This window comes from Molossus molossus, unplaced genomic scaffold (assembly GCF_014108415.1).
Source record: "Molossus molossus isolate mMolMol1 unplaced genomic scaffold, mMolMol1.p scaffold_m16_p_7, whole genome shotgun sequence".
Taxonomy (NCBI): Eukaryota; Metazoa; Chordata; class Mammalia; order Chiroptera; family Molossidae; genus Molossus; species Molossus molossus.
This window is the reverse complement of record NW_023425401.1, coordinates 72,125,867-72,142,012: the sequence shown is the minus strand read 5'-3', so window position 1 is coordinate 72,142,012 and position 16,146 is coordinate 72,125,867. Positions and strand designations below refer to the sequence as shown.

Genomic DNA, 16,146 nt, shown 5'->3' with positions numbered 1-16,146 from the left:
TAAGACTGACAATCCCCAGAAGAGTGGGTGGTAGGGGAGAGATAAACCACAGAACTTATATGCTTGTATTCCTGAATAATGGACATGGACAACAAAGCTGGGGATAGGGCAGGGAGGGAAGGGGAAGTGGGAATCAGTGGGGGGAAAAGGAAAAACATCTGTAACTAACATAAATTAATTAATTAATAAAAAATAAATGAATTTGGCAAAGTAGCAGGATACAAAATTAATGTCAAGAAATTAATGCATTCTTATATAACAATGACCAATGATGAACTCACAGAAAGAGAAACTAAACAAAAATACCATTTACCATCGTGGCAAAAAAATTATGATACCTAGGAATAAACTTAACCAAAGAAATACAGAACCTATTCATAGAAAACTACAGGTCACTGAAAAAAGAAATAGAGGAAGATATAAAAAAGTAGAAGCACATACCCTGTGTATGGATTGGAAGAATAAACATCATTAAAATGTCCTTGCTACCAAAAGCAATCTATAGGTTCAATGTAATCCCCATCAAAACACCACTGACATATTTCACAGAACTAGAACAAATACTTCCAAAGTTGATATGGAACCCAAAAAGACATCGAATAGCCACAGCAACCTTGAAAAAGAAGAACACAGTAGGAAGGATCACATTACCAGATTTCAGGTTATACTACAAAGCCACTGTGATCAAAACAGCCTGGTACTGGCACAAAAACAGGCATATAGATCAGTGGGACAGAACAGAGAACTAAGAAATGGACCCAAGGCAATATGCTCAATTAATATTTGACAAAGGTGGTAAGAGCATACAGTGGGATAAAGACAGCTTCTTTAATAAATGGTGTTGGGAAAATTGGACAGCGACATGCAAAAAAATAAAACTAGACCACCAACTTACACCATGCACAAGAATTAAATCAACATGAATAAAAGACTTAAATGTGACTCATGAATCCATAAACATCCTATAAGAAACTGTAGGCAACAAAATTTCAGACATCATATGCAGCAGAATTTTCACTGATACCTTACCTAAGGCAATAGAAACAAAGGAGAAAATGAACACATGAGACTACATCAAACTCAAAAGCTTCTGCACAGCAAAACATACAATCATCATAACGGAAAGGCTACCCACTGTATGGGAGAGCATAATTGCCAATGATACATCAGATAAGGGGTCTATTTCCAATATATATAAGGTGCTCATACAACTCAACAAAAGGAAGACATAGAACCCAATTAAAAAATGGGCAGAGGAACTAAATAGACACCTCTCCAAACAGGACATACAAATGGCCAAGAAACACATGAAGAAATGCTCAACATCACTAATCATCAGAGAGATGCAAATTAGAACAACAATAAGGTATCACCTCACACCTGTCAGAATGACCACCATCAACAAATCATCCAGCAAGTGTTGGCGAGGGTGTGGAGAAAAGGGACTCTAGTACACTGCTGGTGGGAATGCAGACTGGTGCAGCCACAATGGAAAACAATATGGTGTTACCTCAAAAAATTAAAAATTGAACTTCCATTTGACCCAGTGATGCCACTTCTAGGAATATACCCTAAGAAGCCTGAAACACCAATCAGAAAGAACATATGTACACCCATGTTTGTAGCAGAACCATTTACAATAGCTAAGATCTGGAAACAGCCTAAGTCTCCATCAGTAGACGAATGGATAAAAAAACTGTGGTACATATACACAATGGAGTACTATGCAGCTGTAAGAAAAAAAGATCTCTTATCCTTTGAGACTACATCGAGGGACCTGGAACGTATTATCCTAAGCGAATCAAGCCAAACAGAGAAAGACAAGTATCATATGATCTCACTTATTTGTGCAGTATAATGAACATAACAGTCTGAGGAATGGGGTAGTTCCAGAGACGTGGAAGTGCGGTATAAGACTGACAATCCCCAGAAGAGTGGGTGGTAGGGGAGAGATAAACCACAGAACTTATATGCTTGTATTCCTGAATAATGGACATGGACAACAAAGCTGGGGATAGGGCAGGGAGGGAAGGGGAAGTGGGAATCAGTGGGGGGAAAAGGAAAAACATCTGTAACTAACATAAATTAATTAATTAATAAAAAATAAATGAATTTGGCAAAGTAGCAGGATACAAAATTAATGTCAAGAAATTAATGCATTCTTATATAACAATGACCAATGATGAACTCACAGAAAGAGAAACTAAACAAAAATACCATTTACCATCGTGGCAAAAAAATTATGATACCTAGGAATAAACTTAACCAAAGAAATAAGGGACTTATTTTCAGAAAACTACAGTCATTGAAAAGGGAAAAAGAGGAAGATATAAAAAAGTGGAAGCACATACCTTGTCCATGGATTGGAAGAATTAACATCATTACAATGTCCATATTACTCAAAGCAATCTATAGATTCAGTGCAATCCCCATTAGAATACCAATGACATACTTCACAGACCTAGAATAAACACTTCAAAAGTTGATATGGAACCAAAAAAAGACCTTAAATGGCCACAGCAATCTTGAAAAAGAAGAACAAAGTTGAAGGGATCACATTACCAGATTTCAGATTATACTACAAAGCCACCGTAATCAAAACAGCCTGGTACTGGCACAAAAATAGGCATATAGACCAGTGGGACAGAACAGAGAACCCAGAAATGGACCCAAAGCAATATATTCAATTAATATTTGACAAAGGTGGCAAGAGCATGCAGTGGGGTAAAGACAGCCTCTTTAATAAATGGTGTTGGGAAAATTGGACAGCGACATGCAAAAAAATAAAACTAGACCACCAACTTACACCATACACAAGAATAAAATCAACATGGATAAAAGACTTAAATGTGACTCATGAATCCATAAAAATCCTAGAAGAAAATGTAGGCAACAAAAGTTGACATCATATGCAGCAGAATTTTCACTGACACATCACCTAAGGCAACAGAAACAAAGGAGAAGATGAACAGATGGGCCTACATCAAACTCAAAAGCTTCTGCACAGCAAAGGAAACCACCACCAAATGGAAACGTAATCCACTGTATGGGAGAGCATAACTGCCAACAATACATCAGATAAGGGGTTAATTTCCAATATATATACTGTGCTCATACAACTCAACAAAAGGAAGACAAAGAACCCAATTAAGAAATGGGCAGAGGACCTAAATAGACACCTTTCCAAACAGGACATACAAATGGGTAAGAGACATAAGAAAAAATGCTCAATATCACTAATCATCAGAGAGATGAAAATTAAAACAAAAATGAGGTATCACCTCACACCTGTCAGAATGGCCGCCATGAACAAATCATCAAACAAGTGTTGGCGAGGGTGTGGAGAAAAGGGGACTCTAGTACACTGCTGGTGGGAATGCAGACTCTGGTGCAGCCACTATGGAGAACAATATATTACCTCAAAAAATTAAAAACTGAACTTCCATTTGACCCAGTGATCCCACTTGAGGAATATACCCTAAGAAGCCTGAAACACCAATCAGAAAGAACATATGTACCCCCCATGTTCACAGCAGCACTATTTACAATAGCTAAGATCTGGAAACAGCCCAAGTGTCCATCAGTAGACAAATGTATAACAAAGCAGTGGTACATATACACAATGGAGTTCTATGCAACTGTAAGAAAGAAAGATCTCTTATCCTGAGATGACATGGAGGGACCTGGAAAGTTATTATCCTTAGCAAAACAAGCCAAGCAGAAAAAGACAAATACCACCTGATCTCACTTATTTGTGGAATATAGTGAACATAATAGTCTGAGAAATTGGGTAGTCCCAGAGATGTGAAAGTGGGGTACAGACTGACAATCCCCAGAAGAGGGGAGGGAGAGATAAAGCACATAATTTATATGCATGTATGCATGAACAATGGACATGGACAACAAAGCTGGGGACAGGGCGAGGAGGGAGAGGGAGTGGGCAATCAGTAGGGACAAAAGGAGAAACATATATAACAAAAATAAATTTAAAAAAATAGTAAAAAAGAATACTGAAACACTAATCAGAAATAATGTATGCATCTCTATGTTTATAGCAACTTTTATATACATTATCCAAGATCTGGAATCAGTCAAGCACCTATCAGCAGATGAGTGGATAAAAGAAGCTATGGTACGCTTATGCAATGTGGCTATAAAATAGAAGGAACTCTTATACTTTGCAACAGCATGGATGGACCTGGAGAGTATTATGCTAAGCGAAATACGCTAGTCAGAGAAAGACAAATACCATTAGATATCTCTAATATGTGGAGTCTAATGAATGAACAAAACTGATGAACAAAATGAAACCAGAAGCATAGACACATGGATCAGACTGGCTGGTATCTGAAAGGATGTGGGTGTGCATGACTAGATAAAGAAGGTGAAGAGATTAGCTAAATAACATATATGCATACCCCATGAACACCGACAATAGTTTGTTGACGGGCAAGAGAGGGGGAGTTGGTGGGGAGTAGAGGTGGGCAAATGGCAGGGGGTTGGAAGGGGGACACCTGCAATAATGTCAACATTAAAATTTTTTATTAAAATGAAAACATTCTTAAATCACTACCTAGCCCAACTGGTATAGCTGAGTGGATTGAGCATCGTCCCCTGGACAGACAGGTTCCTGTTTGATTCCCAATCAGGGCATATGTCCAGGTTGTGGGCTCGATTCCCAGTGGGGAGTGTGTAGGAGGCAGCTGATCAATGTATCTTTCTCTCACATCAATATTTCTGTCTCTCTCTCCCTTCTTCTATCTCTAAAAAATAAAAACATGTTTAAAAAATAATAAAATAAAATAAAAACACTACCTAATCAATCAATTTATCAACAGACAAGAAGTGCTGTTGAGGATATGGAGAAAAACGATCCCTGGTGCACTGTTTGTGGTAATGCAGACTGGTGCAGCAACTGTGGAAAATAGTATAGAGCTTCCTCAAAAAATTAGAAATGAAACTCCCTCTTTGATCAAATGATCCCATTTCTGGGAATATATCCTAAAAATTTGGAAGCACCAATTTGAAAGAATATAAGCACTCCTATGTTCATAGCAGCATTATTTAAAATAGCTAATATCTGGAAACTGCCCAAGTGCCCATTAGTAGATGAGTGCATTAAAAAACTGTGGTACATTTACACAATGGAATACTATGCAGTTATAAGAAAGAAGGAAATCTTACCCTTTTCGACAGATAGCATGGATGGACCCGGATATTATTATGCTAAGTCAAATAAACAAGTCAGAGAAATACAAATACCATATAATCTCACTTATATGTGGAATCTAATGAACAAAATAAACTCAACAAAACAGAAACAGAGGCATGGATACATAGAACAGACTGACAGCTCCCAGAGGGGGAATTGGGAGAAGGGTACTAGATAACATAAGGCGAAGGAATTATCCAAAAGAACATATATGCCTAACCCATAGACACAGATAACAGTGTGTTGATGGCCAGAAGGAAGGGGTGGTAGGAGCTGGGTGAAGGTGGGCAAATGGTGGGGATAATTGGAAGATAATTGGAACATCTGTAATAATGTCAACAATAAAAATAAAGTAAAAAATAAAATATTAAAAAATGATATAAAAAAGGCATTTCATGAAAGCATCTATATTTTTCCAAACAGAAATATATCAACTGAGAAGATGGTATTGTTTTACATTTTTGCCAATCTCTTTAATGTCTAACAAGAGAAAAGGTCTGGATTCCTATATATAGTACTCTATCAATCAATTTGTAATAGTATCATGCCTAAGTATATGGAGAAAATCTGATCTCACACAGACATGTAATTGAGAAATGGAAAAAAAAAAAAAAAAAGGCAATGCCAGGCCATGTCAGAATTTCATTTCTTTAATGAAAGCTCTCAGGAAAGGTGGCCAGAAAAGGAGTCCAGAATATGGTGTAGAATATAAGGAGTTAATCCAAAGGTGACTACAAGAGTAGGAGACTCCAGGATGCTTATTTCTTATTATTAATGGAGGTGCACAAAGAATTACCAATATAAAGTAAATAGCCAAATATAAGGCAGATCCAATATTTTGGACACAGCCAATGTCTTTGTTACCCGTGGAAGGAAAAAGGAGGCTAGCATGTTCTATTTGCTCCACAAAATGCTCTTCCCTCCAAGAACCTTTCCCTCCATCCTTTTTTAAAAGAGAGGTTTCATTATCAACTTCCTGGGAAAAACAATGTCTAGTTTGCTAAGATTTCACAACGGAAAATTCTACGTATTAGATTGGGACAGTGGCATAACTATGCTTAAGATTTTTAATACACTTTTTACCTAAACCCACCAAGCAATTAAATCTCATTTGAAAAAAAAAAGATATTTTTATTGTTTGTGGATGTATAATAAATTAAACTGGCGCTCAGTCAGAGAGTCTTAAGTAGAAATAAATCAAAGCTCACACATTATAGAGCTAGGAAATAAGCCAGCTGGCATCCTGGCCTCACCAGTTACACATGAACTCACCTGTGAAGAGAAGAGACCCTTTCAGCAGTTCTTTCCCGACCACTTCTTTTTTCAGAAATACAAACTCTTCCATCAAGAGCTCAACATGTTCCTCATGCAAGACTTTCCCTGTTATGACAAAAATAAAGTAAAAAGGCAGTCATCATCAATTGTGTAGAGCTGTGCATCCCAGAGTCTAAATCTGTCTTCTCCCAGCACCAAAGGACATACGGACCTTGAAATCAATCTGGGAACTAATTACACCTTTGAACATCCCAGCTGTAGGTAGTGCCAATTCTAAAATTACAACAGAAATAAAAATCTAAGAAAGCAAGATGATATCCACCTGCCTCAAAGGCAAGTTAAAATCAGGGAAGAATCAGAAGAGAATAGTGTAGCATAAAAATTTAAGACACACACACAAAAAAAATCGTCAACATTAAAGAAGAAGGAGCCAAAGTTAGACTTTATTTCAAAGAACTGAAAGAAGCATATGACATTTTAAATTATGTGGGTTAGAGGGAAGATAAAATCTTAATATTCATTAAATTGTTTTGAAAAGCTGTTTAAACATTTTTGCTCTAGTGGTTCTTCATATCTCAGCCAGAAATTTCATGACATACCCAGACCATTTTGTGATTAAGTACAAAGTGTGGTTATGATCTACACCTTCACTGAAACACAGAGAGAAATCTGGGCTACTGAAAGATAACTCCTGGGACATCAGCTTTTGTTTAACTCACATTCACAGAAAACAAGCCAGAATGTTTTGCACCTCACTGAGTGAGCAGGAATATCTTCCGAGTCTCAAGAGAGTTAGGTGTATGGGAGAGTGAGATTCCTCCCACCCAACCCCTTACCCATAAATAATACCAGACCTTCTTACAATAAGTAGCAGTTCTCTCCTACTAGAAAAATTCTGTCCATATGTGCATGTTTATGAGTGGAGGCTGGGCATTTGGGAAGTTAAACCATGTTTCAGAGCATATTGTATTTTCTCTAGCACTATTTCTACATGTCCATTTCTGTATTTCCATATCCATGGTCATTAAGAAGACTTTTACCTTTCAAATTACCTTTCAACTGCATCAATTATTTTTCTGTCATTCACTCAGTGATCTATTGTGATAAATGTGGCCAATACAGTATACAAATATACACATGAATACACACACAAACACACATTCATATACATATTTTCTCAGGTCACTTCACTGAAAGGACTTAGAAGCCAAGATACCTGAAAAGCAAAAGCAACGAGCAAACCAAGCATACAAATCTTGGTATCAAAATATCATTTATTTCACTGATGGTGGAAATGTAAATTGACACAGCCACTGTGAAAAACAGTGTGGAGGTTCCTCAGAAAACTAAAGATAAAATTAACTTATGATCCAGCAATTCCATTTGCAGGTACTTATCTGAAGGAAACAAAAACACTAACTTCAAAAGATATATGCACCCCTATGTTCATTGCAGCATTATTTATAATAGCCAAGACATGGAAGGAATCTAAGTGTCCAATGATGGATGAATGGATAAAGAAAATGTGATTACACACACACACGAATATTATTTAGCCATAAGAAGAAAATTTTGATTCCAAAATGGCGGCAGAGTGAGCAGAAGCTACACAGACTGCCTCCCAGAACAAAACTGGAATTACAACTATAACACAGACAAATCGACAGGAAAAACCAACAGAAAAGCAGCTTGCGTAGACCATATAACCAAGGACACTGACTTGATCCTGGTAGGCTTGCGAAGGTGCAAGACAGGAGCTGGGAGACCACAGACAGCAGCTGGCAGAAGCCTCAGCTGTGAGCAGTGCCCTCGGGTTACACTTCCAAGCGGCTCCACAGCGCAGAGCTGGGACAGAGGCTAAAAAAGCCACAGCCACTCACCTTGGGCTCCGGCAGAGTAAGGGCAGACTGGACTGGAACTGTGTCAGTACACTTGGGGTTTGGAGGGCACACAGAGCTTTTGCTGAGTGGCAGCCACGCAGGACAGTGGCCATATTGCTCTTCCCAGGGCTCTGGGCAGAGGCAGCAGCCCCTCCCTCAGAGATACAACCCCACCCTGTGGGCCATTGAAGTGCTAATTGAAGCTTATAACAACCAGCATCTGCCTCACCCTCGTGAAATCCCCTTATGCTGAGCACCTGAGGGAGGTTTTCAATTGACTGACAACACAAAACTCTTCAAGTAACCTCGACTGCTAGCCTCCAGGCAAAAAGCTAGAGGATAACAGTACCTTTCCTGGGCTAGCAACTTTAACCATGAAATTGAGACGACAGTGGTGTTTAAAGGGGGTCGTCCCTCGCTATTCTAAACCCAGGAGAGGGAGACACAAACTGCAGAACACCAACACCCACAGGGAAAACTTGACAGGCTCCAAAGCCCACAGTGATAGCCAAAATGGTGAAACACAGAAACAGAAGCCAAATGAGAGAGCAACAGACATCCACTGAAGATGAGATCACTGTGGGGCAATTAGGCATGTTAACAGAGCTAGAATTCAGAGGCATGATCTTGAGGAAGCTCAACAGCATGAGTAAGGACACAGAGACACTGAAAATAAGCCAATTGGAAATTAAAAACCATCAAGAAGAGATAAAAAATGACATATCAGAAATGAAAAACACATTGGAAGGTTTAAAAAGCAGAGTAGAGGAAGCTGAGGACCGGATCAGTGGAATAGAAGACAGGCTAGAAAAACCAATCGGAAAAACAAAAGGAAAAACGATTAAAAAACAGGAAGACAGCTTAAGAGAACTATGGGACAACTGGAAACGTAATAATATTCACATCATAGGAGTCCCCGAAAAAGAAGAAAATGAGCAAGAGATAGAGAATACATTCAAAAAAATAAACACAGAAAACTACCCTGATTTGATGAAGGAAGAAGGCATTCAAGTTCAAAAAGCCCAGAGAAGTCCAAGTAAGAAGAACCCAAACAGGCCCACACCAAGACACATAGTAATTAAAATGCCAAAAATTAAAGACAAAGAGAGAATCCTAAAAGCAGCAAGAGATAAGCAACAGGTTATCTACTAAGGAAACCCCATAAGGCTCTCAGCTGACTTCTCACAAGAAACGCTACAGACCAGAAGGGAATGGCATGAAGTAAGCAAGGTCATGAAAAACAAGAATCTGAATCCAAGACTACTCTACCCAGCAAGGCTATCATTCAAAATACAAGGTCAAATAAAAACCTTCCCAGACAAAAAAAAAAAAGGCTAAGGGAATACATTAGCACCAAATCAGCACTGCAAGAAATGTTAAAAGGACTGCTGTAATTAGCAGTAGAAATGAAAAGAAAAATAGAACCACACTAAACAAAAATGGAAATAAATAAGTACATATCAATAATCACCTTAAATGTAAATGGACTGAATGCTCGATAAAAAGATGCAGAGTAGCTGATTGGATAAGAAAGCATAACTCATCTATATGTTGTTTACAAGAGACCCACCTCACAACAAAAGACTCACATAGTTGAAAGTGAAGGGATGGAAAAAAATTTTTCAAGCAAGTGGAAAGCAAAAAAAAGCTGGGGAAGCAATACTCATATCTGATAAAATAGATTTCAAAATGAAGGCCATAATTAGAGAAAAAGAAGGCCACTACATAATATTGAAAGGATCTATCCAACAGGAAGATATGACCTTGAAAAACATATATGCCCCCAATATAGGACCACGAAAATATATTTAAAATCTTCTGGAGGACTTCCAAGGAGAAATCGACAGCAATACAATCATAGCAGGGGACTTCAACACTCCATGGACAACACTGGACAGATCCTCCAGACAAAATATTAGCAAGGAAACAGAGACTGTAAATGAAGCACTAAACGAAATGGATTTAATAGATATCTACAGAGAATTACACTCCAAAACTATAGAATACACATTCTTCTCAAGTGCACATGGGACATTCTCAAAGAAAGACCACATGATAGGACACAAACTAAATCTCTACAAGTTCAAGAAGATTGAAATCATATCAAGCATCTTCTCAGATCACAATGGCATGAAACTAGAAATCAATTGCAACAAGAATATGCAAAAACATTTCAACAAATGGAGGCTAAATACCATATTATTAAACAATGAATGGGTTACTGAGGAGATCAAAAAAGAAATTAAAAACTTCCTGGAAACCAATGAAAATGAACACACAACAACATAAAATCTATGGGATTCAACGAAAGCAGTTCTGAGAGGGAAGTTCATAGCACTACAGGCCTACCTCAAGAAGCAAGAAAAATTTCTAATTGACTGTCTAACCTCACAACTTAAGAACTAAAGAGCAAACAAAAAGAAAACCCCAGAGCAAGTAGAAGGAAGGAAATAGTAAAGATCAGAGCAGAAATAAATGACATAGAGACCAAAAAAACAATTCAAAGGATCAATGAAACAAAGAGCTGGTTTTTCGAAAAGATAAACAAGATTGATGGACCCTTAGCTAGACTCACCAAGAAACAAAGAGAGAGAACCCAAATACACAAAATCAGAAATAAAAGAGGAGAAGTAACAACTAACACCACAGAAATACAAAAGATCGTTAACAGCTACTATGAACAACTGTATGGCAACAAATTTGACAATCTATGTGAAATGGACAAATTTCTAGAAACACACAATCTCCCAAAACTGGACCAATAACTGGGAAGAGATAGAAAACTTGAACAGACCAATAACAACTAAGGAAATTGAAGAGGTAATCAAGACTCTCCCAGCAAACAAAAGCCAAGGCCCAGATGGCTTCACGGGGGAGTTTTACCGAACATTCAAAAAAGAACTAACACCCATTCTCCTCAAACTATTTCAAAAAATTCAAGAAGAAGGAAGACTTCCAAACACGTTCTATGAGGCCAGCATAATTCTAATCCAAAACCAGAAAAAGACACTACAAAGAAAGAAAACTACAGGACAATATCCCTGATGAACATAGACGCCAAAATCCTGAACAAAATATTAGCAAATTGGATCCAGCAATACATTAAAAAAATTATTCACCATGACCAAGTGGGATTCATCCCAGGGATGCAAGGCTGGTACAATATTCGCAAATCAATAAATGTGATAAACCACATGAACGAAATGAATAAAAAACACATGATCATATCAATAGGTGCCAAAAAAGTCTTCGAGAAAACCCAGCATCTATTTCTGATAAAAACGCTCAGCAATGTGGGAATAGAGGGATCATCTCTCGACATAATAAAGGCCATATATGAAAGACCTACATAAACTAAAAACATTTCCATTAAGAACAGGAACAAGACAGGGATGTCCACTTTCACCATTCTTATTTAACATAGTACTGGAAGTCTTAGCCACAGCAATCAAACATGAGGAAAAAATAAAAGGGATCCAAAATGGAAAGGAGAAAGTGAAACATTATTTACAGACGACATGATATTATACATAGAAAACCCTAAAAACTCCATTAGAAATCTATTAGACTTAATAAATGAATTTGGCAAAGTAGCAGGATACAAAATTGATGTCAAGAAATCAACGGCATTCTTGTACATTAATGATGAACTCACAGAAAGAGAAACTCAAAAAACAATCCCATTTACCATCGCGCCAAAAAAATTAAGATACCTAGGAATAAACTTAACCAAAGAAGTAAAGGACCCATTTGCACAAAAATACAGGTCATTGAAAAAAACAATAGAGAAGATATAAAAAAGTGGAAGCACATACTCTGTTCATGGATTGGAAGAATTAACATCATTAAAATGTCCATACTACCCAAAGCAATCTATAGATTCAATGCAATCTCCATCAAAATACCACCGACATATTTCACAGAACTAGAACAAATATTTCAAAAGTTCATATGGAACCAAAAAAGTCCCCGAATAGCCACAGCAATTTTGAAAAAGAAGGACAAAGTAGGTGGGATCACAATACCAGATATAAGGTTATACTACAAAGCGACTGTAATCAAAACAGACTGGTACTGGCACAAGAACAGCATATAGACCAGTGGAACAGAACTGAAAATCCAGAAATGGACCCAAGGCAATATGCTCAATTAACATTTGACAAAGGTGGCAAGAGCATACAGTGGAGTAAAGACAGCCTCTTTAATAAGTGGTGTTGGGAAAATTGGACAGCTACATGCAAAAAAATGAAACTAGACCACCAACTTACACCATACACAAAAATAAATTCAAAATGGATAAAATACTTAAATGTGACCCGTGAATCCATAAAAACTCTAGAAGAAAATGTAGGCAACAAAATTTCGGACATCATATGGAGCAGAATTTTCACTGATACATCACCTAAGGCAACGGAAACAGGAAAAAATGAACACATGGGACTACATCAAACTCAAAAGCTTCTTTCTGCACAGCAAAAGAAACAATCATCAAAATGAAAAGGCAACCCACTGTATGGGAGAACATCATTGCCAATGATGTATCAGATAAGGGGTTAATTTCCAATATATAGAGAGTGCTCATACAACTCAACAAAAGGAAGACAAAGAACCCAATTAAAAAATGGGCAGAGGAGCTGAATAGACACCTCTCCAAACAAGACATACAAATGGCCAAGAGACATATGAAGAAATGCTCAACATCACTAATCATGAGAGAGATGCAAATTCAAACAACAATGAGGTATAACCTCACACCTGTCAGAATGGTTGCCATCAACAAATGATCAAACAACATGTGTTGGTGATGGTGTGGAGAAAAGGGGACTCTAGTACACTGCTGGTGGGAATGCAGACTGGTGCAGCCACTATGGAAAACAATATAGGGTTACCTCAAAAAATTAAAAATTGAACTTCCATTTGACCCAGTGATCCCGCTTGTAGGAATATACCCTCTGAAGCCTGAAACACGAATCAGGAAGAATATATGTACCCCCATGTTTATAGCAGTACTATTTACAATAGCTAAGATCTGGAAACAGCCTAAGTGTCCATCAGTAGACGAACGGATAAAAATGCTGTGGTACATATACACAATGGAGTACTATGCAGCGGTAAGAAAGAAAGATCTCTTATCATTGGAGGGACCTAGAAAGTATTATCCTAATGAAATAAGCCAAGCAGAAAAAGACAAATACCACATGATCTCACTTATATATGGAATATAATGAACATAACAGTCTGAGGAATACCGGACACAGAAACATGGAAGTAGGGCACTGACTGACATCCCTCGGGAGAGGGGGTGGCAGGGTGTGAAGAGATAAACCTCAGAACTTATATGCATGTATGCATGACCAACAGACATGGACAACTATGCCGGGGACGGGGTGGGGTTGGGGTGGGGAGGAGGGTGCCAATGGGGTAAAAAAGGAGAAATATCTGTAACAAAAAAATAAAAAATGAAAAAAAAAAAAAGAAGAAGAAAATCTTGCCCTTTGAGAAAATATGGACCTTTGGGGCATTATGCTAAGTAAAATTAGTCAGACAGAGAAAGACAAATACCATATGATTTTACTTATATGTGGAATGTAATACAAAAGGAACAAAAACATTCATAGATACAGAGAGGGGACTGGTGGTTGCCAGAGGTGGGAGGTGAGAAGTGGGCAAAGAAGATTAAGGTGGTCAAAAAGTACAAACTTTCAGTTATAAACTAAATAAGTTTGGGAATATAATGTAAAATATGGTGACTATTATGAGCATTTACCTGTATATCTGAAAGTGGCTGAGAGTAAATCTTAAAAGTTCTGATAGAAAAAAAATTGTTATTATGTGTAGTAATAAAGGTTAACTAGACTTATTGTGATCACCTCACAATATATACAAATATCAAATAATTATGTCGTATACCCGAAAATAATGTTACATGTCAATTATGTCAATTTTTAAAATTTTTAATTAAAAATACCATTTACCACTAAATGAAGTAGGGCTCCTTGAAAAAATGTCTAATTGCAGGACTGAGGCAGAAAAAGTATACAATGAACATAAACCATTTCATTTCAAAAAGCAAAGAATTGCTCAAAGAATAACAAATATAACAAAATGAGAAAAGGAGTAGCATGAAGAGGTCCCCATTGACCAAATATGAAAACATTTAAACATTAAAATAAATAATGAAAATGGAATATAAAAGGAAGCCAGGAATCCATATTGATATAAAGACATAATCAGAAAGTGTGATAATTAATACTTACCAAGTTTCAAACTACCTCCCCACAAAATAACCATTAATTATAAATGGGGAAAAATTAACTTCATTGGAGTAGCCTAGCAGACATCACTTTAATCAAATGGTACCATTAGTAGTGAACAAATTGAAATTAACACCTGATAAGATGCAATGCAAAGAACAGAAGATCACTTCTATGATCATTCTTATAAAAGATGCATACCCCCCAAATATCCTGAATAAATATCAGGCAAACCCAAATTTAGAAACATTATGCAAAAAAAACTGATCACTAATCTTCCTAATACCAAGGAAAGGTTGAGGAACTGTCCAGAGCAGAGGTTAAAAGTGACATGACAACTATATGTGATTCTAAACTAAATCATTTTGCTATAAGTAATGTTATTGGGAAAATTTAAATGAGGTCTGTGTTAATTTCCCTGTTTTTCATATTCTTAAATTCAGGAATAACTGAAAAATATAAGTGTAAATATTTAAAGTGAGCAACATGATTTAATATACATATAAATTATGAACTGATTATCAAGATCAAGATACTTAACACACCCATCACTTCACATAGTTAACTTGTGTGTGTGTGTGTGTGTGTGTAATGAGAATGCTTAAGATTTACTCTCAGAAACTTTCAAGTATACATTACCACATTATTAACTATAAATACCATTATGTACCTTAGATCCTCAGAACTTACTTTTCCTATAACTGAAAATTTATAGCCTTTGGCTTACATGGCACTATTATCCCTTCCCTCCACACCCAGGCAACTATCATTCTAATTTTTGCTTCTATAAAATTGAGGGATATTCTTATTTTAATTTTTTTTTTTTTTTGCCTTTTTGGATTCCACATGTGCCTATTTTTATACCAACACAACACTGTTTTGATAGCTACAGCTCTGTAATATAGTTTGAAATCAAGAAGTTTGATATACACAGATTTGTTTTATATTCCCAAGATTTCTTTTGCTGTTTGGGGTCCTTTGTGGTGTCATACAAATTTCGGAATAGTTTTTTTTTCTATTTCAGTGAAAAATGCCATTGGGATTTAGATAGGGATTTCACCAAATCTGTAGATTGCTTTAGATACTATGATCATTTTAACAACACCAACTCTTCCAACCCAAGACCAATGGGTACCTTTCAATTATTAGTGTCTTAAATTTTTTTTCTTTATTGATATTAGAGAGAGAGAGAGAGAGAGAGAGGAAGAGAGAGAGAGAGAAACAGAAACATTAATAAGAGAGAACATTGATTCGTTGCCTCCTGCATGCTCCACACTGGAGATCAGGCCCACAACCTGGGCATGTGCCCTGACCGGGAATCAAACTGGCGACCTCTTAGTGCATGGTTCGATGCTCAACCACTGAGCCATAGCGGCCAGGGTATTTGTGTCTTCTTCAATAGATTTCATCAATGTCTTAGAACCTCAGTTAAATTTATTTTTAAGTTGTTTTTTTATATCGTAAATGGGATTTATTTCTTAATTTCTCTTTCAGATAGTTGATTGTCAGTGTATAGAAATGCAAC

The 16,146-nt window shown here is 36.9% G+C and overlaps 1 protein-coding gene across 1 annotated transcript in view; it reads right to left on the bottom strand.

Annotated features, from left to right (window-relative positions):
• BLVRA (biliverdin reductase A) overlaps positions 1-16,146 on the bottom strand; it is a 229,804-nt gene that overhangs the window by 58,789 nt on the left and 154,869 nt on the right. Inside the window, exon 8 of the mRNA XM_036246321.1 lies at positions 6,485-6,592. Coding sequence (XP_036102214.1) covers positions 6,485-6,592 — 108 coding nt within the window. The remainder of the gene's footprint in view (positions 1-6,484; positions 6,593-16,146) is intronic.